This window comes from Pristiophorus japonicus, chromosome 14 (genome assembly GCF_044704955.1).
Source record: "Pristiophorus japonicus isolate sPriJap1 chromosome 14, sPriJap1.hap1, whole genome shotgun sequence".
NCBI lineage: Eukaryota > Metazoa > Chordata > Chondrichthyes > Pristiophoridae > Pristiophorus > Pristiophorus japonicus.
The window spans coordinates 96095323-96121533 of record NC_091990.1 but is presented as its reverse complement, the minus strand read 5'-3'; the positions used below and the strand labels follow the sequence as shown (position 1 = coordinate 96121533).

The 26211-nt window shown below is 45.4% G+C and overlaps 1 protein-coding gene across 2 annotated transcripts in view; it reads left to right on the top strand.

Moving 5' to 3' along the window:
- LOC139279437 (potassium voltage-gated channel subfamily KQT member 1) overlaps nt 1-26211 on the top strand; it is an 838442-nt gene that overhangs the window by 334261 nt on the left and 477970 nt on the right. For both annotated transcript variants that reach the window (XM_070898561.1, XM_070898562.1), the window contains exon 11: nt 5961-6084. In XM_070898561.1, the coding sequence (XP_070754662.1) occupies nt 5961-6084 (124 nt within the window). The remainder of the gene's footprint in view (nt 1-5960; nt 6085-26211) is intronic.

Below are 26211 nucleotides of genomic sequence, written 5' to 3'. Positions count from 1 at the left end.
AAACACAAGCAGTTACGATTCCTTTTAAAAATGGCCGATTGCCAAATTTCGGCGCTGCTGCGCATGCGTGGACATTGCGACCCGACTCCAATGCGCATGTGCAGACATTGCGACCCGATTCCAATGCGCATGTGCAGACGTCCCGGCACTGTTTTCAGCGCAGGACGCTGGCTCCACCCCCGACTCGACTGACCACACTGCGCGACAACCGAGGAGAGCCGGACAGTGGACACATTGGGGAGGAATTTTTTCAGCGCACTTCTGAACGGAGAAAGGCAGCCCATCTCCGGTAAGTGTGCCAAAAAAAGGGATGGGGCAAAATTGAGCCCTCTGCATCTACCCTGTCAAATCCCTTTAATTCGTTAAATACCTTGATTAGATTACCCTGTAAACCCAAGGGAATAGAAACCTTTTAACCCCTGGTATCATTCTGTGAATTTCTGCCTCATGCCCACCAAGATCAATATATCTTTCCTATGGTGTAGTGCCCAAAATTGGACGCAGTACTCCAGATGGGGTCTGACCAACATTCTGTACAAATGAAGCATCACTTCCTCGTGTTTGTATTCCAACCCCCTTGAGATAAAGGACAACATTCCATTAGCCTTTTTAATTACTTTTTGTATCGGTGCACTAGCTTTTGATGATTTGTGTACATGGACATCTAAATCTCCTTTGCTGCTCCACAGCTCCTAGTCTCTCTCCATTAAGAAAATATTCTGATTTGTCTTTCTTGGATGCAAAGTGGAGGACCTCACACTTCCCCACATTGAAAACCTTCTGCCATAATGTTGTGTTCTCATAGTCTTTCTATGTCCCTTTATGTCCCTGCAAACCCAGCTACACAACTCATCTATGTCTCCTCACGTCATCTGCAAACTTGGATCGACATCTCTATTCCTTCATCCAACTTATTAATATATATGGTTGCAAGCTGCTGTCCCAGTACAGATCCCTGGATGTCACAACCCGCCAATCAGTCCGCCTGCAGTCTTTCACAATCCCCGTCACAGATTGCCATCTCTTTCTTTAGTGTGATCTTCAAATTTCAACATTGTTCCTTCAATTTATAAGTCCAGATCATTTATATGTATATTACAACAGTTCAATACTTCAAAAGTACCACTGTAAAGCGCTGTGAGGTGTCCGGAGTTGGTGAAAAGTGCTATACAAATATAAGTTCATCATAATAAATAACAGAAGTCCCAGCACAAACTGCAGTGAAATACAGGTTGAGCGTCTGAAATCCAGAGTTCCAAAATCCGGAATATTCCAGAATCCGGACACCGGCCGATCCGTGGCGGGGTTGTCCGGAAAGCGGAAAATATTCCGAAATCCGGACTCCCTCCGCCTTGGCGACCCGACTTCGCCCCGGCCCTCGGGGGCCCGACTTCGCTGCGACTTCACCCGCCCCGGCCCTCAGCAGCCTGACCTCACCCTGGCCCTCGGCGGCCCTACCTCGCTCCGGCCCTCGGCGGCCCTACCTCGCTCTGGCCCTCGGCGGCCCAATCTCATCCCGACCCTCGATGACCTGACCTCGCTCCGGCCCTTGGTGGCCCGACCTCCGCCCTGATTTCGCTGCGACTTCGTCCGCCCCAACTTCGCCATGACTTCGTCCGCCCCGGCCCTCGGCGGCCCGATCTTGCCCCGGCCCGACTGCACCCCGGCCCCGGCTCCCGCCTTTCTCCCCCCTCTCCCCCTTACCTCGGTGGGCCAACCTCACCCCCTTACCTTGGCGGCCCGACCCCACCTACCTACCCAGGCAAAGACATTCCAAAATCCAGAAATACCCGGAATCTGGAACGGCCTCGGTCCCGAGGTTTCCGGATTTCGGACGCTCAACCTGTACCACTCACCACATCTTTCAATTCTGAAAAAGGTCCAACCTTGACCCTTTGCGTTCTGCTCGCCAACCACATCTCTCTCCATGTTCAGCTTAATTCCATTTGCCATTATCTTTGACATAAGTCTAACGTGGTACATGTATCAATAAACCAAATCCATCACATTAACTTTAACTTTGCTGCCTCTTATTTCTTCAAAGAATTTTATAAGATTGGTCAAATTCAGCTTGCCTTTTAGAAGTCCATGACAACTGTATTATGTTGACACATTAGCGATCATATTAACACACCGCCCCCAATGCCGGGCAGAAGAGGGTCTGGGGAGTGTTAATTTGGGAAATTTGGGAAATCTCACCCCAACCCACTGTGAAAGCACCTGCTTCCATTTTATCGTGGTGGTTTTTGGACCATTTGAGTAACCTGCTCTGGATAAGATAAAATAAGACTTTTTAAAAGGTAAATAAATAAATTCAGTGCGTTGAAAAGATGGGTCAGTGATTATTATATTCAAATGTAGCTCCGTTCCTGGATATTTTGACGGCAATTTGAATTTATCACTGGCTGCCTGGTTTTCCCAGTGCTCGGGGAAACCGACAGCTAAACAAAGGCGGGAGCAGCAGGGCCCAGCAGGTCAGTGCTTTTTAGAGCACTGCTTGTGGACCAGGAATAGCAGAAGCATTCCCCTCCCCACTCTCTCCCCCCACCCCAACCTCAAGCAAATTCTCTGGTGCAATCAGCCGACCCCACCCCCCAACCCCCTCACCAGTCCTGCAATCTCTCCAGGCTCCCCCTCCCGCCTGATTGCCAGTCTGACACACCCCAGCCCCCTGTGATATTTCCCAGTTGCTGGAGACCAACCCCAACAGTCCCCAGCTGCAGCCACCCTCCACTGGCTTTCCCTCCGGCAGCTGGCTAACCCGTCAATCTGGCTGGCTGGCGGATGGGAAATGGAGTAGAAACATAATAATGCGGCCTTGCTGTGAAAATCGTCAGGACCTCCTCATTCCCAGCATTTCCGGGTTTCCCTCCAACCCGTGCAAATACACTCCCTCTTCACCTTCCATAAATACTGGGGCCGTTGTGTGTGACATGAATACATTGCTCATTTCAAACCACGTCTCCTCTGACTCTGAGATCTGTTAGTATGTAATGTTTGCTATCACTTGGATGCACTTCTATTATAGATGTGTTTGCCGAGTTGGTGTTGTTGTCTAATAGAAAGGTACAGTGAGATAGATAAATGTTACATCAGTGGGTGCAACTCTGGCTCCATCCATTTTATTACAGAAATAATCTCCAACTCACACCTCTTCATGGAATTAGGTCTGTGAGCAGAGTCCTGTGGCTTAGCAAACTTGGCAAGTTTGTGCCTTGAATAAAGTTGCTGCTGGAATTGGAAAGCCTCACACAATGAGACTGACCCTGACTTTGAAAGGAATTTATGAAGGTGGCATAAAAAAGGCAATTAGTTGTCTCACTTAACCTTGCACTGGGGTCAGATTGTGCACTCTGTATTTGATTAAGGCTTTCTAAGGGTAATGGGAAGGTCCAGTCAGGTGCATATTCTGTGTGCTAGCATGACATTAATGGTTTTGAGTTTCTCAGTTTTGTTCCGATAAATATGTTGGGTAGTGTTGCATTGAAATAACGAAACACCTTTACCTGGGGCATAGTTCGTACGTTTTGGGTTTGTTTCAGGAGGGACTCGCAGGTAAGTGCACAATGTGCCACAGATGTTCTATTTCCAGATGGTAGTGAATGTTTCTGACAACTGACGGCAATTGAACAAGTCTCACATTGTGGAAGATAGTTTGGAGCACTGCACATTTGAGATTGCGGTCCAGGCAGCGGCAGCGCTTTGCACAGCTCCCCTTTCGCAACCAATGTTCACTAAAGAAAAACTTTGGGGATACATACTTTCCTTTGGGCATTAAGTTGAATGGAAAGTAGATGTGAGCAAGACTAGTTTGAAGCAGATGGAACAATACTTTCCTACCACTTATGGGGGTAGATTTTGACTTTGTGCGATTGCGTAAAACGTGTGATAGTGAATCAGTCGCTCATTTTACATCACTCCCAATTTTATTTCCATTTAGGTTTCCCATGATGATCATAAAAACATAAGAAATAGGAGCAGGAGTAAGCCATTTGGCCCCTCGAGCCTGCTCCGCCATTTAATGAGATCATGGCTGATCTGATCCTGGCCTCAGCTCCACTTCCCTGCCCGATCTGCATAACCCTTGACTCCCTTATCATTCAAAAGTCTGTCTATCTCCATCTTAAATATATTCAATGACCCAGCCTCCACAGCTCTCTGGGGTAGAGAATTCCAAAGACTCACAATCCTCTGAGAGAAGAAATTTCTCCTAATTTCTGTCTTAAATGTGCGACCCCTTATTCTGAAACTATGCCCCCTAGTTCTAGATTCCCCCATGAGGGGAAATATCCTCTCCGCATCTACCCTGTTAAGCCCCTTCAGAATCTTATATGGAAAAGATGTTTTAACATTCTTTTGACTGCAGATAGTTTATGAAGAGGTCTCTCTCTTTGCTGGTGCCTATACGGAATGTAAACACATTTGATCTGTATCATAAAGTCACTAAATCAATTTATGTAACTGTAGAAACAATTTTACTTCCCTGCTCTCCTAAAGGCGGTGGCCCATACTTGGTAGAGTCCTTGGGCACCTGCAGTTCTTTGGTGTCTCAGCCAAGAGCCCCCTCTTCATATTTAAGCCTAGAGAGTGAGTGTGTGTGGAAACATCACAGCCAGGCTTGTTCCTGTCTCCACCCGATTTTCGTACACACCCTGCAGGTTAAATGTTCTTTCTCGGTGACGGTGGGATGGACATTGGATATATAACAGGTACCTGATCCACTCCCACCCATCTTTCACCAACCTGAAAGTGAAAATCTGCCCCCATCCCTCTTTTGCAGCAGGAATCACTGGACAGGGGTTGGGAGTGAGAATCCTGCCTGATTTTCTTTCCCTGATCTGAGGGCCTAGAGGTGAATTGTTACCAGTCCCACTGCTGCCCTGATTAGAATTAGTCAACTTAACACAAACAAGGGTTTGAATCTGCAATTTGCCCAATCTATCTGGCTCTTTTGGAAAGCTTTGCTTTGACTTGTAAAAAGAAATAGTTCAGCATCATTTTGTACATGACATGACCATTCCAGTCAGCCAAGGCCATCCATCATGTGCCCAGACCGATTGCAATCACCTCAATTTAGAGTTGGGGACGGTCGTGCTTGTGTACTGTGAAGTGTTAAATAACTTGCCCTATGGATACATGAGGTTTCCCTCTTCAGGGCTTGTGCAGTGGGCCATTGTGTTTCCTTTAGCTAATCGTGGTAAATAAGACTTATCTCCCGCTTCATTGCCCTGGCCAGCCCCAAGTTTAGTCAAGGGCGATTCTTGCTTCACTGTTGGGCAGCAAACTCTGAGAAAGGTCACCAACTTCAGGAATGTGTCATTAAATATGAAGAGAGTCTTGATGTTCGTCTCTGGGATTGGTTATTATTGATTTTGTTTTTAATTTGTTAAAATATGTAACTATTTATATGTATCAGTCTGTGTCATTTACACAGCAATGTGTAAAAACCAAGGGTTTGTGTCTGCCTTACTTTTAGGCTGTGTGAATGAGTACATTTACGGTAGCTAACTAATGGGCGAAGGCAATGGCTCCTGTCTCACGAGGTTCAATTTGCTGAGTTAGCTGATTCCAGCTGGAGGCCGGAGGGTGGGGAGTAAAATCAGCCTATTCCCAATTGCTACCTAGTGATCCTGCTCGTAAATGTACGTGTTTGGATATTGGTGGGGTGGCGGTGAGGGGGGGAGAGGTGGGGAGTGGGTGTAGAACATGATTGGATTTGACACTGAATAGCCTGCTGATACTCACTATCAAGACTCATACATGAATAATGGTAACTTGGCAACGGTACTGTAGGGCTGCCAGTGGCTGTAAAAATGTACCACAGCATGAACCAATGCCTTCAGGAGAAGAGAAGGGAAAAGGGTAGAAAATTGTGGGGGGAAGTGATAACTGATGTTGATTTCTGAAGCGCTTTATGCAGAGGACTGATGCTTTGTTTTTATAAAAATTATTTCTCACAGTGAAGAAATCCCTGGGGATACTTGATGTGAACAGTGGAGCCTTGTCGAGAGCAAACAGCTATGGAGATGACCTTGACCTCATCGAGGGAGAGCCGGTACTGGCCCCAATCACACACGTTTCGCAGTAAGTCGCAGTGTACAATTGCTAAATGGGTGTGCCGTGGTTTCGGGGGAGATTTTGGGACCTGGTTCAATAACTGGTGCAGTCTGTTCCAAATTATAGACATTGGCCCAGCATTTCCTGCAATGGCGCATCTTTGGTGTTGGGTTCATTTTACATCATGAAAGTCCCAGGATATTTCAACATGAGTGAGTTACCATGAATTTACTATAATGAGTGTTCCAGACAGTCTGCTGTTAAAAATTGTTGAGATTTTTAAACACATTTATTAATAAATCACGAGTGGATTCAATCTCTTCTCCACCATTTTTATGCATCACATGAACTGCTGGTTCACAAGCAACATGGAGCTAGTGTGATGGAAGTCTGTCGGTGGGGCAACGGTAGGGGAGGAGAAGGAAGGAGCAATTTCTTGCTTGCATCAAATACTCCGAAGTGCATGAGAATACTGCGTATTGTCTGAGTTACACAACTGTGTTAGCAACGTTTCATAAAAGAGCTCGGGTAGATCTTCCTGGTCCTGCCCCTCGGGTACACTGAATTGCTCGGAAACAACTAAAAAAGGAAAATCAGGCGGAGAGGAGCACACACCCTAAGGGAGACTGCCCAGTTATCCAACTATTCATTTAAATGGTTTGAAAATCGAGTGCACTCCCTTACAGCTGTGTGCTCCTCCCTGCCCAATTTCCCTTTGCTGGCTGCACCCAGGCCAATCAGTCTTCATGGGTGTGGGACCAGGAAAATCTACCCCTTCACATATTAACGCTCTTACTGGTCAGTTGGGATACACAGGCGGCAATTTTAATCTTACCCCACCCTACGGGAAGCTGATGGGATTGGTTCGGTCACTCATTTTATACCCTGCCTGATTTTACATTCCATTGACTTCAGTGGAAAGTAATATTGAAGGTGGTGTAAAACGGGCATCCAGTGTGATCCGGTCAAACTCCTGCTCCATAGCCAGATTAACATGAACCCCTTCAGTCTGGTATCAAGCTTCAGCTGATGTGATGTTCTCTCGTTGATGTTTTTTTTTGTTTGTTAATTATTAATAACCGTTGCAATTCTTGTTGAGTGGCTTGTGGTTTCTGTGGATTTAAATCCGAGAGTATCACACTGGGCATGAGCTGCTCAATTAACCACAAAGTTAACGCTGTCAGTGCAGATGGAAAGCTCTGTCAGTAGTGGCTGCAACAGTTTGTGCCTGTGATTTGGTTTTAGGGGAGCTTGAACTTTTAATATTTTAATAAACATTTCAATGCTTTGCTCAAGAACACAATCCTCTATGGACTGGTCTGCTCCTCAGTCGTGTATTGTGGTGGTGTGGGAGCATTACATCTGGTGAGACACTATTGCTTCTCCTTCACTCTGGTTCTTAGTAACAACATGACCACATGGAGACCACGACTGTGTTTTACAGCTTTCTACCGAACTTTATCTTCAGAAGTGTGAACTTTTCATTCAAGAGGCCAAGAATAAATTTAGGGCTGCAATTTTCACAAAAATAGCAAACGATTGCTGAGTTTTTCCTTGTTGTCATCTCTGGCTCTGTCTCCCTGTCATGCCCCCTTGTGTCTTCTTTCCAGGTGATATAGTCCGTTTGTCTAACAGGCTTATATTGTTATACAGCCGGACTTGTTTTAGCTGGACCAGTCATCAACTCGTCTGCAGTGAGTGTTTCCTTAATGTGGAAAATTAGGATCTATCTGAACTTTCTCCCTGAAGCTTTTCTCTCTGAATTTCATATTCATGTACCAATTAATTGATTCCAGGAGCAAGAGATTAGCTAATGTATTGAGTTCCCAAACATTCTCCCTTTGTACAAAAATGGGACAGAATGTTACCAGTGACAAGTAACCCGGTTTGGCTGTCTCACATGCAAATTGGATTATTTTATTAATACACAGCACAATGTTCAAAGATGGGGGAAAAAGTCTCCTGTAACCTTATCCAGGGTGTTGGAAAGAAGGTTAGGGCATTTGAACAAAGTACCCAATGATCTGTTATAAGACAAAAGAGCAAAGTGAATGGAGAACTATGTTTGAATGATGATTCAAATACAAGAGGCTGCTATCTTGAGTACCACAAGAAAGTGGCACATACCATCATTTCTGATGGCCATTCAGTTGAAGTCTAGAGAATGGCTGTGTCATCATTGTGGTCTCTAACTGAGACTGATAGAAGAGCAATGCATTCACTTCGTGATTAGAGGGGCCTGTCGTATGTGGATCGTAATTCTATTTTGACTGATCGGGTGGGAGACAATTAATATCTCCCAGCTCACCATTATATGAAGACATGCCTTCTACCAGCTCACCGTAGAACATCAATAACAACAGTATTGAAGACAGCAGTCCAGTCATTTCTAGCTGGAGGAGATAATGGTGACTAGCATTTCCCACAGAGCCGGTGGTGAGTGGGAGCAACACTGAGTAAAGGGGTGAGTGAAACTCGGGAACTTTACTGTGGGTAAACAGTGAAAGATTGCTTCCATTGGTGGGCGAATGGGGAACGAGGGAATGGAAAAAAGGATTCTCATTGGAAGAAACGAGGGTGAAGGGAGGAAGAAAGTTCTTGAACTGAGGACTATTCGACCATGGGATACTTCACCACATTGTTGTTGAGTTGGACACTAAAACTTCATTTAAAAGGGAATGGGATAAATATTTGAAAAGGAGGAATATAAAATGATCTTTGTGGGAGGAAATGGGGTTACAGGAGAGAGCGCCAGTACTGGGGACCAAATGGCCTCCTCCTGTGCTGTAACCTCTGTCTATCTATGAAAACTTTCCTCTATCAAGCCCAAGCCCAGGGAGAGGTTTAGAAATGTTGGTGCTGAGCTGGGTTCGGGATGATGTGTCCTGTGAGAACTGCCCGAAACACTGAGCCCGCTGCCCTTTGTACGCTAACTCGGTTTGGTTCGGGTGGGTCTGTGCCGGACACTTTGGACGTGTAAAGCCGTTAAAACTGGCATTGACAAGGAGCCTGACCGCACCTTGTGCAGTGCAGCGGGTTACAAGCAATGTTCCTGTTAAGCTGCGAGGCCCTGCAGCATTATGGAGCCTGCTTGCTGGCTTCATAATAGGAAAAAACGTGCATTTGTTGTATTTTGAATGGGCTGCACAGCCCCTTAAAGGAGCCACGCACCCCCAACAAAAATTAAAGGATATATTGTTTTTTGGATTACTATTAGTTACAGATAGGATGTTGAAGCAGTATAGCTGTTACTACCAGTTAAATATAGTGAGTTATTGTATTACTGTTGGTTATGAGGGGAGTGTTACCACTGTACTATTCATTATCCATGTAGTTTAGTTACTGATGGAATTAAAATTCCTCCCACCTCTGGTTACCCCTCTGCGAATTGCTCCCCCGCCCTCAGTTTCCCCTCTTTCCCTGCCCTCAGTTTCCCCTCTTTACCTGCCCTCAGTTTCCCCTGTACCCTACCCTCCGTTTCCCCTCCTGACCTACTCATGTGTAGCCTCTTGGCTCTTGGAACTTTTTGCACAACAGCTGCTGACGTGAAACCACGAACATAAATACTGAACTTCAGGGGACCCAACCTTTATACAGTTATTAGTCCAATAACATAACCACTACACTACTGTACCCTGATTAGAGACGGGGAAGTAGATGGCAGCAGGGCACTGCGCAGCGTGGGAAAGGAAACGTGCTCAGTAACAGTCCTGGCCCACCCAATCCAAATGCCTTTGATGTGAATCTGAATCTATTCTGCTCCCGCCCAGAGGAATGAATCAATGGGAAACAACAGTGACTCATCCCTTCTCAAAAAAATAGCAAAAATGGGAAGACAAAGATTGGAGAAAAGTGACCTTTTCCAAGGGATTTCGACAGTATTTATAACCTCAAACCGATTCAAAAGCAAAAATAAACTGTGACGCAGAAGCAGCTTGAATGGAACCTAACCAGCAATTATCTTTAGTGATATTTTCCATGTTTGGAGATTTGTGTGATGGAATGTTAAAGTGGCGTGTTGAATATTGCCTGTTCGTGGAAGAATGCTGATGGTTTTGACTATGTCTGTAATAGAAGGAAGACTTTGTGATGAGATGCTGACACAAACACGCACATACACACACACACACTCATACACACACACATATACATACACGCATACACGCACGCACACATGCGCATACACATACACACATGCATATATACATATGTAAAATGCACACATTTATTCAGGAAGAAAATTCCAAGAACAAAGCCAAAGTGTTAACCTCTTTAATTGAATGGAATTTAAAGCTTCTCATTGGAGACAAATGTACTTGGCATGCGATCAGTCAATTTATTAGTGAACAAAAGAATTCTTCACTCAATAAGTTGACATTCCTCGTCAGTGAATTTGCACCCCTCACTTCAGAGGGGAAAAGAAGCATGCTCATGCTCATCTATACTGGCTTCAAAGAGTCTTCAAAGGATATGCTTAAAAGACGTTTAATTTTGAACAGTTGGATACAATTTACCAGTAATGAAAGCTGATGACATCATGTCTATGACATTGTGTTCAATCCCAATTGACAAGCGTGTGTTAAAAACACATGCGTGTTCTAACCAAGCTTACACAGCAGTAAAACCAATTGATGTGTGATGTTGATACAGCAGTTTGCAGTCAAAGTTTAATTCCATCAGGGCCTTTTTTTAAAGTTTTCTCTAATGTCTGGTTCAATTTTTCTCTCCATGGTGAAGCTTATTTTCTGGTTCAGTGAGCAATAAAGACAATGAAAAACTCTACATGAATTTTTTTTTAGAAATTAAAATGTTAGATCGACTAGCAAATCTGTTCACTGCTCCAGTCAGTCAATTTCTGTGCCTGTTTTCTCCACTACCCTCAAAGTATATTGGTTTAAGTTTATGAATAATGTAATATAGCCATACTCCTGCTCCTTAGGTTGTGTTTCTGTAGTTTTAGAGTGTTAAGATTTAGTGTTCCTTCTGTGAGGTTCTCATTCTTTAAAGCTTTTGGGCAAAATCCCATTCCACTTTCAAAGTGGAAAGTTTGTTGGACCTGACACCAAAAACAGTATAGATGAATTATAAGGTGTTCAAAACCCTAATGTCAGCTGTGGCTCAGTGGATAGCACACTTGCCTCTGAGTCAGCAGGTTTATGGGTTCAAGTCCCACTCCAGGGACCTGAGCATGTGAATCTAGGTAGTACTGAGGGAGTGCTGCACTAATGGAGGTACCATCTTTTGGATGAGATGTTAAATCAAGGACCCGTCTGCTCTCTCAGGTGGATGTAAAAGATCCCATGGCACTATTTTAAAGAAGAATAGGGGAGTTTGCTGTACGCAAGTTGGCTGCCACATTTTCCACATTACAACAGCGACTACACTCCAAAAGTACTTCATTGGCTGTAAAGCGTTTTGAGATGTCTGGTAGTCGTGAAAGTCTTTCTATTCTTTTAGTCTTTCCTGTATTAAAATAATACACTTCTGAACCTGATCATACTTCCAGTTGATTTTATAGAAAGACTCATCCATCTCCTATGCTGTTGCCTGCAGGCTGAGGAAAGGAGGCCCAGGCATGATTAAGAATATTGGGCTCAGGCATAGGTGGGAATGGGTGCAGGATGGGACCCAGGAACGAAGGGCAGAGAGTGAGTGGCCGCTGAGAGCCTTCTGAAAATAAGGGATAACTAGGCTGAAAATGGGAATCCCTGGGAGAATACGAATCTACAATATGATAAACAGGAAAAGACCAGCGAGTCCATCGAGCCTATCCATACTGTTATGGTGAGGGTTGCTCACCATCCAGGATTGTCCTGGAGTCTCCAGGAATTAACGATTAATTTCAGGACACTGCGGCGAGCAACCTGGGAGAAAAATAATCGGGGCATTAATAAAAAGTGTTCTAAAAATATTGGAGATTGGTTAAAAAAAGGCAATTTGACAGACAGTTAAGAATGATCCGATCGGGTAATAAAGAGTCTGTTTGCCTTCCAGTTGGTGTGGGAACGCGGTTAACTACGGATGGATGTTTTAGGCGATTGATGGTGGAAGTGTGGGGGTGGGGCGGGTAGAGGCATAAGGTCACATGATGAAACCTCCAGGAACACGTTCAACCAGAGTTGGCAACCCTAGTCATGGCGCATCTTAAGCACCCTACGGCCCCCCATTATTTCCCCTCCACCTCCCCGCCCCGCCCCTCACGACCAGCCAGCTATACAGTCTCCTGGGAAAGGCAAAAACATTAGAAAGGACCCTAGGACAATTTAGGGGGGAAAATACAACCATGAAAGCTGCCAGATTGTTGTAAAAACCCAACTGCTTCACTGATGTCGTTCAGTAAACTGAGCCCTTGACTGGTCTGGTCTAAACTGTGTCTTATTGCCCTTAGAATGATTAGGGATGGGCAATAAAGACTGCCTTGTCCATGACACATACATCCCAAGTGCAAATAATTTAATATATATATATTTTAAAAACTACACATGAAAACCAATTGTACCCACATTGTGTGCATAGCCATAGAATTATGGCAGTTTCTAAAGAATATATTTTGGGTTGTTTTATTCCTCTCTCTCTCTCTCTCTGGCAGAATCCTTCCAATTGTGTGCCTTGTCTCAAATTGGCTAGATAAAAGCACTTGGATTAAGCATCAATAGATTTTTGGATATTAAGGGAATCAAGGGATATGGGAATAGTGCAGGAAAGTGGAGTTGAAGTAGAAGATCAGCCATGTTCTCAGTGAATGGCAGAGCAGGCTAGAGGGGCCGAATGGCCTACTGCTGCTTCTATTTGTCATGGTACATCAGTCATTGAAAGTTGGCATGCAGGTACAGCAGGTAGTGAAGAAGTCAAATGGTATGTTGGCCTTCATAGCTAGGAGTTTTGAGTATAGGAGCAGGGAGGTCTTACTGCAGTTGTACAGGGCCTTAGTGAGGCCTCACCTGGAATATTGTGTTCAGTTTTGGTCTCCTAATCTGAGGAAGAACATTCTTGCTATTGCGGGAGTGCAGCGAAGGTTCACCAGACTGATTCCCGGGATGGCTGGACTGACATATGAGGAGAGACTGGATCGACTGGGACTGTATTCACTGAAGTTTAGAAGGATGAGAGGGGATCTCATAGAAACATATAAAATTCTGACGGGACTGGACAGGTTAGATGCAGGAAGGATGTTCCCGATGTTGGGGAAGTCCAGAACCAGGGGACATAGTCTAAGGATAAAGGGTAAGCTATTTAGGACTGAGATGAGGAGAAACTTCTTCACTCAGAGTTGTTAACCTGTGGAATTCCCTACCGCAGAGAGTTGTTGATGCCAGTTCGTTGGATATATTCAAGAGGGAGTTAGATATGGCCCTTATGGCTAAAGAAATCAAGGGGTATGGAGAGAAAGCAGGAAAGGGGTACTGAGGCGAATGATCAGCCATGATCTTATTGAATGGTAGTGCAGGCTCGAAGGCCGAATGGCCTATTCCTGCACCTATTTTCTATGTTTCTATGTTTCTTATGTTCTTATGTTCATATGAACAATGCCCTTGGTCGACAGCATCATTGAGAGTGAGTCAGGATGTTGTCACCCTCCCGAAACTAAACTTAATTGACTAGGTATGAATTCTGAAGCATCTTCTCTTTGTTTGCCATGTAGTGGATTTAATATGATGTGATCGAAGCTGCAGATTTATTTTCTCTCTTGTGCCTCTCCACATAACAACTCATGAGCCCAGCTTTTGTTAATTCCCTTCCCCACCCCAAGTATGTCCAAGGTGGACCAGATTTTAAACAAAGCCTCTAGCAATTGTTAGTATTGTATAAAATATAATGAAAAGTTACAGTCAGGATTTCTGTGGAGCCTGGGAAGGACCTTCTCAGTAATTTAAAGAATTGTATAGTGTGAAGGAAATGAAAGAGGTGGGACCTGGGGAGGAAGTGGTTGTGCACTTTAATATTTTTTAAAAATATATTATGGGCTGGGAAGAGCACTGCTGTCCCAAATGAACATTTAATCTGAGGGGAAGGGGAACTGACAAATTGGCCACTTGTAATTGTATCTTGGCGTCTTCAATTAATGACACCATTGTGCAGAAAATGTATACAGGTGTGGGCATATCTTTGGTCATATCATAATCATAATATCCAAGATGGTGCAGTGCTTTTACAAGGCACAGTTAGATTAGCAGCAGGCACTAAGACCTAGGGGGAAGCAGCTCTACCTGATTGCTGGTCCAGCAAACATTTTAACTTCATCTGGTTGGTGGCTGAGGGAGACCCAGGTTACAGGCAATTAGGAATGGGGACCATAAACTTGGTTTAAAGTGTAACCTCATTATGCTAGAAGTAGACTTTCAGGAAACGTACTCTTATTCTGAGGCAATGATCGACCTTTAGGGCTAAAGTTCCCACTGCTATGCCCCTTGAACAACCCGCCCCTGATTTTTTTCATCCATTAAAATGAATGGGCAGAAAGTTACAGGGCTGCGGCACAGAGTGGAAATTTTACCTCAAAAGTCGTTCTGGGATAGGGATATGGTGATTATTCTGGAATGCGGTCTGGAATAGGGAAATGATGGTTATTCTGGGACTTGAATTTTTGATGGTTGTTCTGGGATGGGGATCTGGGATAATGATACAATGGTTATTCTGGGATCGGGAGTTAAAGGTTAAAGAAAATGAAAGCAACAAATACTTGAGGTCAAGCATCTGTAAATAGAGAAAGTAGAATATGATGTTTTGGGTGTGTGCTCTTCATTCCACTACCCCATAGATCAGTAATAAGATAAGGTGCTGCTTTTTAACACCACAGCCCCACTGGTCTCAACATATTCTTTAGTTTCTTTAGTAGCTTTAGAGCTCAGCTACACCCTCCATTTTCTGCACAGCAGTGAGCGCTGGTGAATGATGTGGGTGGGGGAGTGGTCTGTCAGTGTCCAGGGGGAAAGGAAGGGGAGGCAGGTTTACTCCTGAACCAGAGACCAATTGTCAGAGCACAGCACTGGCGAGGGTGTGTGGGCCTTTGGTGTGGCCCCATCCATTTTATTCTTGGTGTGGTAGATCCATCATGTTCCACTTGCATTTTCTGTTACAGTATTATTTCTGTTGCATCTGCAGCTTTTAAAATATATATTCTCTTTTTTTCTTGTTTCTTTATTTCTCTTACTATTGTTTTACATGGACTCTATTTTTACCCGCTCTCACACTATTTCCACGTTCGTTTGCCATTTTATATGACTGCATTATCTCACTGATATCTCATTTCTATATCACCCAACTGTTTTATTAAGAGGTTTGCAAATCATTTAACACCTTGGCTCCCTTTCTGTGATTGCAGTATATGTTGGTCCTTAACCCTTTCCTCCGGTCCTTTTTCTATTTTCCCAACTTTACAAAAATGCCTGCTCATCTGAGCCAACGGAGTGAAAAAGGATACACATCCAAAACATTATATCTTGCTTTTTCTCTCTATATGGATATAATGGTTACTCTGGATTAGGGATATAAGGACTATTTTGTCATTATTTCTGCTGAATGACTAGCAATTGAAAATCTTCAGCTCTGTATCTATTTATTTACTCACAATGTCTGCATCATTTCCCTTGGGTACTGACAATGCCAATCATGATTCCTGCTAAAGAGATTGTTTCCACGTTTTTCAACAATTTCCTCCCCTCCCTTCAAATTGATAGCACTTCCCCACAGAAAGCTTTTCCTCTTTAATGCGCCAACCAGATCTCGTGGGACTTTGGATCAAGGTATTTAATAAGGAGCACAACCTCTTAAAACCTGAAACAGATGCAACTGCAGTTATCTGCTGTAATGGTGTCTGGAAGATGAAAGTGCACAGCCATGTCTCCTTGAGTGGTGTGGTAATGAGATAAAAGTTACTGAACTACACAGGTGCCTAGACATCTCCCCAAACCTCAGACTTGTGGTGTAAATGAACAAATAGCTTTAGCAGCTGGTTTCAATTTTTATGGTGCAATTGAGATCTACACTTCCTATTCAGGGTGTAGTTAACAAGTAAGTGATAGGTAACAAGCGCTAATGAGTCACCTTGTGATCTCCCATGCCCTGCTAAGCAGAGAGGGAGAATGGTTGGGAGAATGCACTGCTGAAGCAAGAGAATAGAGTGGGAAAGTGAATAGCTCAAGGAGCGGGAGGATTGGAATTGGAAGGCGTGATGCTCAGGTGGTAGGTAGGGATTGAAATGAAAGACAGTTCAGGGGGATGAGAATGAATGTCACATGACTTGGGGAGAAAGGGAATAGAAGGGTGCAAAGCTCAGGTGATAAATGAAAAGGTATCTCAATATTTTTCCTTCTCACTAATCACAAAGATAAAACTATGGAGTTCCATAATGCTCAGCGGATGAAAGGACCGCATGATGTGATGGGGAGGAGGCTTGGTGAGAAGGTTGCAGGTTTCACCTCAATGTCCCTGGGTTAGGAATGGGGATGTTATTTGTTGATCCAGGATAGTGACCCAGCACTGAAGAAGGAATGGCGATATAATTGCTCCTGATCACTATCCACTGCCTCTTCTGGACACGGGCTGAGGTCAGGACTATGTCTGGCTGGATTAAGTTTGCATTGCTTGCAAACATTCATTATCCAGGTTTACATATCAGCTCTGATCACTGGGGTGAGCGAGTGGAAAGTTATTGGAGCCATGCGACTAGCCCATCCTGGGTTATCACCCACAGGGGAGGATGGATAGAGGAACACAATTAGGGAAGGTACTAAATTGTAAAGCACATACATCAATATTTGAGAAACCAGCAATTTTTGAATTTTCACCACACTAGCCAAAATATACATACCTTTGTGATGGGGCGAAGGAGGAAGAGATAAGAGTTGGGACTTTATTCCATAGGCCAATATGTAGTGTAAGTGTGGTGGAGCTGGCTTTGCCTGACTAACCCGCATTTGACCCAGAGAAATTTCCACGATCAACCTTATTTACGTTTTTGCAGTGGGCTCCGAGCGGGATTCCCACCTGCATTTGGGAACCCACCACTGATGGGGAAGGTCGAAGAAAATTGCCATCTCTTCAAGCGAGTAACATCTGCAGCAGCATAAAGGAGGCAACCATTTCAAAACATGAACCAAAAATTCCCTGCCTCTGAGGAAGTGGCTAGATCTACTGACACAGAAATTAATGTGTTCTTGCCTTGGCCCTTTAAATTGTTTCTACTATCCCCCTTCCTTAATGACTCTAGATGCCTGTCTAATGCTGATCTAAGTAATGTTGAGCATTGCCATGGCAACAATGATGAGAAGTGTGATACATAATGTCACTCCATCATTGCTGACTCATTACACGACTGGGCAGGTACTTGCGTGTATGAGCGTCACTTCTACCTGATTACTCACTTATCTGTAAAGTGGGCACGGATTCTGGGATAGAGGTCCCTACCTGTCCCATTACCACTGTTAAGTGGCGTAAACACCCTAGTAATCTAAATTACAACAAATCACACTCAACTACTCCACAAAAAGATATTTTGGATAATGATTAGATAGAGCTCATTATGTGACAGATTTGGGTGAGACAGATTCATGTTCAGAGATAGTACAAGACCAAAGTTTCACCGAGTTGATGGCCCTCCAGCAGCAGGTGATGTCAGGCTCGGTGTGTGTCCCTGGGAACAGCCCATAGAGCACAGAGTCCTGTGTTACGGAGCTGCTTGGGATGAACCTCGACAGCAACCACTGCATCTCCTTCCAGACCTGCCTTGCAAAGGGGCAATCCCAAAGGAGATGGATGACAGTCTCGTCCGCACCACAGCCAATTCGGGGGCAGAGTGCCGTATCTCTGAAACCCCGGCTGTGCATGAAGGATCTGACGGGTAGGGCCCTCCTCACCGCCAACCAAGCTACGTCTTGGTGCTTGCGTGAAAGCTCTGGGGATGAGACATTTTGCCAAACGAGTTCGACAGTCTGCTCGGGGAACCACCCGACAGGGTCCACCCTCACCTTCTTTCGTAGGGCGTCCAGGACCTTACTTGCCGACCACTGCTTTATGGCCTTGTGGTCACAGGGGTTTTTTCTGAAAAACTTTTCCACGAAGGACAGGTGGACAGGCATGGTGCAACTGGTGGGGGCGTTTCGCGGCAGCGTGGCCAGACCCATCCTTCGCAACAATAGGGACAGGTAGAACCTCAGCACGTAGTGACACTTGGTGTTTGTGTACCGGCGATCTGTGCACAGCTTGATGCAGCCGCACGCAAAGGTGACCATCAGGATGAGGGCCAAGTTCGGAACATCCTTTCCTCCACTGTCCAGAGATTTGTACATCATGTCTCTGCGGACACGATCCATTTTGGACCTCCAGACAAAGTGGAAGATGGCCCAGGTAACTGCCGCAGCACAGGAGCGTGAGATGGGCCAGACCTGTGCCACGTACAACAACACCGAGAGCACCTCACTCCTGATGACCAGGTTCTTTCCTGCAATGGAGAGGGAGCACAGCTTCCACCATCCCAGTTTTTGTTTCACTTTGGCGATATGCTCTTCCCAGTTATTGGCGCATGCCCCGTCCGCTCCGAACCATATTCCCAACACCTTCAGGTAATCTGGCTTAACGGTGAAGGGAATAAAGGATCGGCCGGCCCAGTTGCCAAAGAACATGGCCTCGCTTTTGCTGCAATTGACTTTCGCTCATGAGGCCAGTTCTAACTGGTCGCAGATTGTGAGCAATCTACAGATCGACTGCCGATCTGAGCAAAAGACGGTGATGTCGTACATGTACAGGGAGGTCTTGACCTGAGCGCTTCCACTGCCTGGGATCATCACCCCTCTAATGCCCGCATCCTTCCTGATGGACTCGGCAAAGGGCTCGATGTAGCACACAAACAAGACAGAGGAGAGGGGACAGCCTTGCCTGACTCCAAACCTGATCGGGAAGCTTTCAGTTTCCCACCCGCTGATTAGAACTGTGCTACTGATGTCTGTGTAAAGCAGTTGGATCCAATTGCGGATACCCTCCCCAAACCCCATCTTGGAGAGCACGTCCATCAGGTATGTGTGTGATATCTTGTCAAAGGCCTTCTCCTGGTCCAAGCTGATTAAACAGGTGTCCACCCTCCTGTCCCGCACGTAGGCGATCGTATCCCTGAGTAGCGCGAGGCTATCAGAGATCTTCCTGCCGGGGACAGCGCAGATCTGGTCCGGGTGGATCACCAGCTCCAGAGCAGACTTGACCCTGTTTGTGTTGACCTTTGACAGGATCTTGTACTCCACATTGAACAGCGAGATGGACTACCAGTTTTTGATTTCCTCCCTCTCCCCTTCTGCTTGTAGATGAGGGTGATGATGCCTTTCCTCATTGATTCTGACATGCTGCCGGCCAGAAGCATACCTTCCAGCAGGTCTGGGCCCATCCAGTCCCACCGAGCCGAATACAACTCGACCGGTAGACGACAGGAAAGACTGGGAGGCTGCGCGGTCTGTGGGCTTGACGTCGTACAGCCCGGCATAGAAAGATTTGCTGATCCTCAGCATGTCGGGCTGAGAAGACGTCACAGAACCACCTTCTTCCTTTAGGCTAGTGATCACAGAGCTCCCCACTGTGTACCTTTTGGAAGAAGAAACGCAAACACGTCTCATCCTGCTCGATGGAGCGGACTCTGGAGCGGAAGATGATTTTGGAGGACTCTGAGGCAAAGAGCGAGGCTTGCTAGCCCTTCACCTCTTGGAGTTCCTCCGCGACATCGACCCCCATCGACTGCAGCAGGAGCAGGTTTTGCATACTTTTCTTGAGTTGGGACAATTCCCTCTGTCTCCCTCTTGCCTCCTGAACATCTTTGAGGATGAAGAACCTCTTGATGTTTGTCTTGATTGTTTCCCACCAGTGCATCAGGGAATCACAGAGGGGTTTTACAGTTCTCCAACCTTTGTAATCCTTCTTGAGTTCCTCAACGTTTTCCGGGTCGACAGTTTCACGTTGAGCTTCCATATCCCCCTGCCAATTTCTGGTCTTCCTGTGGGAGGCAGTCGGCCAGTAGGAGGGAGTGGTGAGAGAAGAACACCGGCGTGACGTCGGTGGATCTGACCTTGAGCGTGTGGGACACAAACAGGAAGTCTATTCTGGAACGGACGGACCCGTCTGGTCTCGACCAGGTGTATCTGCGCGGTGCTCCATCTGCAGGGTTGCTGAAGACGTCGCACAGCTTGGCATCTATTACCATGTCCATCAAGAGTTTGGCTGTGGTGTCCAGTTTGCTGTCAGCTCTGCTGGATCGTCCAGCCGCATCGATGATGCAGTTGAAATCACCGCCCAGAACAACTGGTCTGGATGTCACCAGCAGCAGTGGGAGCTGCTGGAGGGGGGCCAGCCGCTCGCTTCTAAGAAGCGAGGCATACATGTTAATTAGCCTTAGAGGAACATTTTTATACAATACATCTGCTATGAGGAGGCGGCTGCCCATCACCTCCTTAACTTCAGTGATGGTGAGGTGGCCTCCCCGCAGCAGAATGCCCAGGCCGGAGGAACGGCAATCGTTGCCTCCTGACCAGACGGATGGTTCGTGGGACCACCATTGCGACCACTGCCGGTAACTGCTGAAGTGCGGCCTGCAAGAATAGCAGGTCTGCCTTGACCTTGGCGAGGTACCCCAAGGTGGAAACACATCGCGTAGTCGACTTAATGCTACGCACATTAATGGATGCAATCTTTAAACCCATTTTTAAATTGGTGATTACAATCCAAACATTACATTTCGAACACGCAGTCCTTTGGCCCTGTGGCCTGGTCCCGTATAGATAGGTTAGCGTTAAACTTTTCTACTGCACCTTGGCTGAGATATGGGTTGTCCTCTGCCTTGGGGATGCTTCGACCAGGGGACGCCAGCAGTGTGGACGGGGGGTCCTCCATGTCAATTGGGCTGCCCTCGCCTGGTGTTGGTTGTTCCTTGTGTGAACGCTTGGCCAAGAGATGGGTTTTAAGAAAGATCTTAAAGGAGCAGAGGGAGATGGAGAGGCTCCCTCCATTCAGGACCATTTGTAGCTGCGCAGATCCAAAGATGTTGTATAAGTCATTGTTGTGGGCTGTAAGCTTACAGATGGCAGTCTTCTGCCAGATCACTGCTTGGCATTGCCTATCCACAACATCTGTGGGCATCCCTTCTCTTCCCATTGAGTTGTCCATCCAAAATGGTGTTTGAAAGCTCTCCACAGCTGCAATGGACTACATGGTCAAAATAGAATATCTTTGCCTTGAAGATAACACTCCTGTAAAGCGGCATGGGATGTTGTTGTTGATGTAAAAAGCCGATCATAACATCACAGTCCAAAAACCCTGATCCTTTTATTATTGCTAATCTTCAGGTTCTGGCATTCTACCCCATATGCAGAAATGAGCCCAAAAAGGACGACTATGTAATTTAAATAACCATATATTCTGAAGGAAATGAATAAGGTTGAAGCTGGGGAAGGAAGAGAACTGGAGGATGTAGATTTTAGGCTGCAGTTCCACTACACAAAGCAAACTGAGAGAATTGCCCTCCAGTTGGGTTTGCATTTAGAGAGTGGATTCCAGAACCGATCTCGCTTCCTCTTTTGGCGGCATTATGATATCACAATGAACCAGGGAACATGTGCCCATAATGAGAAAGTCGGATATTTAGTGAAAGGGGAAAACAAATTTCTCCACTTGGTGGGAGGAGCTTATTGCACGGATTACATCATCACATTGACAAGATAGTTGTCTGCAAAACATGAGCTGCTGAAGACTGTATTAATAGTGCAGGTGGGGGAATGCAATTTGTGTTTCATACCCACAAGTTGCCATGGACCTGATTCCCTGCTTCCATGCCAACTTTAGCTCTGCAGTGGAGCAGAACTATTTTTGTTGTGACCCTAAAGATGGACTATCTGGTCATTTATCTCATTGGTGTTTGTGGGACCTTGCTCTGTGCAAATTGGCTACTGTGTTGCCTTACATTAAAACAATACACTTCAAGAATACTTTATTGGCTGTGAAGCATTTTGAGATGTCCTGAGATCATGAAAGGCATTATATAAATGCAAGTTCTTTCTTTCAATTTAAATTAATCTTCTTTCTACATGTTTACTCTTTTTGTAGCACAAGTTACAGTCACTTTCTATTAAATGGATCTCATGACATCTGATTCAATAACTTATCAAATTATTGTTAAAAATAAATAACCACACTAAGCAGTGTGCATTTCAGAAATCTTCCATTATTATTAAAAGTACTTGAAGGAGAGTGTAGAGCAGAACATTTGTACTAAGTTAATTCTAAATGCTTGACAAATGATGACTACAAATAAATAACTAATAGTTCAAGAATTTGTGGAACACTATCAGGAATTGACAATACAGAAAGGCCATGATGAAGGACATTCCAGAGTAGGTGACCGTTTTTTTTGTGGGGGTGGTTGCGACTGTGGATATACCAGGGAGCACCATCTGAGCAGGCCGGGGAGCGGAAAGAGCAGTGTGGTGGCATACCACTCCAGGGAGCAGCATGTGCTGGAGCAGGAGAGCAACGGCAGTGAAAAGGGACGTCACCAAGGTCCAGGTCGGTGATTGGAGCATGGGCAGGTACATCAGGAGCGGCGAGGTCGGGGCGAAGGAGCGGCGAGAGACTGTAGAGGGACGTGATTGGGGCCCAGGAGAGGCGCAAGTTCGGGGCCCAGAAGAGGTGAGGGCCTAGGGGCAGCACGGGCCAGCCCACACTGAGATATGTGTGCGCACTAGGTCCGTGCAGCAGAGCAGGTCTCCAGTCGTCTTCGTACTGGACCAAGACCTAGCTCTGTCAAGCCCGTGTGGTGGCTGGTGTGCAACGGTCACCACACGTTAAAAAAATCCACGCACAGACATCTTCCACCCTTCAAGATTTAGTTCGAACCTGGAATTTTAGCTCCATCATTGAAACACCTGTGAACTTTTTGATGTGGAAGCAAGTCATCCTCGGTTCGAGGGATTGCCTATGATCATGATGACCAGGGTTTTAAGATTGTGACGATGTTGACGTTCCAGAGATTTGGGGTCATGATGATGATGTCCCAGTGATGGTGATGTTCGAGGCATTAGGGTTCTCAGTGAAGTAGAAGTTCTAGGGGTTTGGGGTCATGGTAATGGTGATGTTCCAGGGTTTTGGGGTCATGGTGATGGTGATGTTCCAGGAGTTTGGGGTCATGGTAATGGTGATGTTCCAGGGGTTTGGGGTCATGGTGATGGTGATGTTCCAGGGGTTTGGGGTCATGGTAATGGTGTTGTTCCAGGGGTTTGGGGTCATGGTGATGGTGATGTTCCAGGAGTTTGGGGTCATGGTGATGGTGATGTTCCAGGGGTTTGGGGTCATGGTGATGGTGATGTTCCAGGGGTTTCGGGTCATGGTGATGGTGATGTTCCAGGGGTTTGGGGTCATGGTGATGGTGATGTTCCAGGGGTTTGGGGTCACGGTGGTGTTGATAATTCAGGGTTTTAGGGTCACGGTGGTGTTCTAGGGGTTTGGGGTCATGGTGAGGTAGGAATTGGGGCAGATGATTGATTGCAGACATTCAAGAGAAAGTTGGATTATGGCAGATGTTTTTGACAAGTTGGGGAAAGATGATGATGAAAGTTGTTCCTGGGTTTAGGGAGAAGGAGATGACAGACACTCCGGTGAATGAGCGGGTATCTGTAAGCAGATGTTGCAGGAGTTGAGGAGGGGCAGATGGTGGCAGGCATTCTGAGAATGTAAAGGCAAATTTTCTACACAAATGGTGATGATAGCATGTTCTGGGAATAGGTTAATAAGTTTTATTGATTTATGTTCTTGTAATTGAACTGTACAGCAGAGAGCTGAAAGTATGGAATGAATTAAAAGAAAATATGAGATAATTCTGAGGATGTCTCATTGTGGTCAGATCCTAAGAGCAGGTGTGCTTTAATTCCTTACTGTAGTGTATTTGTGAAGAAAAAAAACACAATCCCAAGTCAAGTTTAGTGCATGTCTGCCCGCTTAATAAACTGGAGGAGACGGGGGGCTTGTAAGGATCGGAATTTGCTGAAACAGTGATACTGGCACCGAATGCCATGTTAGACTGTTGTGATCCTCCGGTGGGGAATTTATGCGTGATTTGCTGGAGAACTGATTAGAATAGCGTGCAGCGAGATCAGCAGCAAATCGGAAGCAGTGCGGCCAATGGATGAGGTAAAAACCCTTTGCGATGTGATACTACTCGGGCCCGGCAGTGTTTAACCATTGCCCTAATGGGCAGGAACTAGCACAAATTCAAATTATAGAGAGCTGGTTTGTCTTGGGGCCTGTTTTTAGATGTGTCTGTTTAGTTCATTAGATGAAACAGTGACCCCCGTCCCATTAAGGTTGTATGAACTATACAGAAACCAGATGCTTTTAATCTTCCAATTGCCCAAGCAGTCTGTAATCCCTGTGCTAGTTCTGATTTGCTACTTGCATTGTAAGGATGCGTAAATGGCACATTGTGATTTCAGACATTCACAATGCAGAAGACTAAAAATTGCATATAGAAAAAGTCACATTCAGATGGTAGTGTAAGGCTAGGGATAGGTAAGCCTATAATGGAATTCTAACTGGTGAGATGTGAGTTGTAACAGGAAGGACAGGAGGTCTCACTTGCATTCAGCGTGATAATTGTTAGAATCGTAGAATGGTTACAGCGCAATAGGAGGCCGTTCGGCCCATTGAGCCTGAGCAAGCGCTCTGCAAGAGCACTTCAGCTAGTCCCACTCCCCTTGCCGTTTCCCCATAGCCCAGCAATTTCTTTTCATTCAGGTACTTATCCAAGTCCTTTTTGAAAGCCACGATTGAATCTGGCTCCACCACCCTTTCAGGCAGTGAATCCCAGATCATAACCACTTGCTGCGTAAAAATGTTTTTCCGTGTCTCCTTTGGATCTTTTGCCAATCACCTTAAATTTATGTCCTCTGATTCTTGACACTTCCACCAATGGGAACAGTTCACCTCAGTCACGTCTGCCCGGTTAATAAACTGGAGGAGACAGGGGGCTTGTAAGCATCGCAGTAGAGTTCTGTGCCAAAGAACGTGAAATGAGAATACAGCATGTATCATCTCAATTGTTGTACCATTACTTACTTAAAGTCAGCCATTTCCTCCACACTATTCTGTATTGCAGTGTACAACCTGTGGCTGGCTGAATTATTCCACTTGGAGTATAATGCTGAGATGCATGTGCTTTATTTAAACGTTTTGAGGCAGGGGATAGAGGCTGGTTAAAATAAGGCAGCTGATTTGTATGTCAGCACTTCATTGCAGTTGGAAACTTGGAGCACTCATGTTGGAGTTTGAGTGTCAGTCGGGAGCCCTCATGTTACACACTCAGTGGAGGGAGGAGACTGAGCAGCTATTCCATCTATAATTGTATCTCTTGCTTAAAGCACCTAAACAATGGACTCAATGGAAGACCCAGCACTTTTTTTTACAGAAATATCAAAGTAAATTCGTCCTAAAGAAAATAGATAATAAATAATACATAACATGCAAAATAAAAATAAATCATGTCACCAATAGGCGCTACATCCATATGTTATAGTTACAGATATGTTTGGGTAACATACCTAGGGACCTCTACATGCAGGAGAATGAGAATCATAGAAGAAAAGGCTATATTTCTTCCTGCAAAGGCTCAGGTCCCAGTGGTAAAGCATGTATCCATTAGTCACAGTATAGGTAACCTCGACACTGCTGACGAAAGCTCTCTGGGGTTCGGCTCCGTCAACTGATTCCTCAAAGTCTGCGTCTGATCAACGCAAAAGGGCTTAAGAAAAATTCCAGCAAGACATTTCACGTAGTACACATGCCAAATGGCTCTGAAGCCTCGGTGCAATTCTCCTCCTTCCTCTCTCCAGACGATAGTCGCTCCTACTGAGGTGGACAGGGGCTGAGCCAGAAGTGGAGCCTTAAAGAGCGATTGACAGTGGCCGGCAATATTTTTGAGGAGCCAGGAGGAGCATTCGTGCTCACATAACAAAAGTGCCACGCCAATTTATTTCAGTTTTGTGCAGTGGTCCCTTTAAGGACAGAGCAGTCTGTAGTGGTCACTCTGTTGGATTTATTAACTACTATTTTATATTTATGACTCCTAGTTTCAGACTCCACCACTGGTGGAAACATCTTCTCTATATCTACCCTATCGAACCCTTTCATAATTTT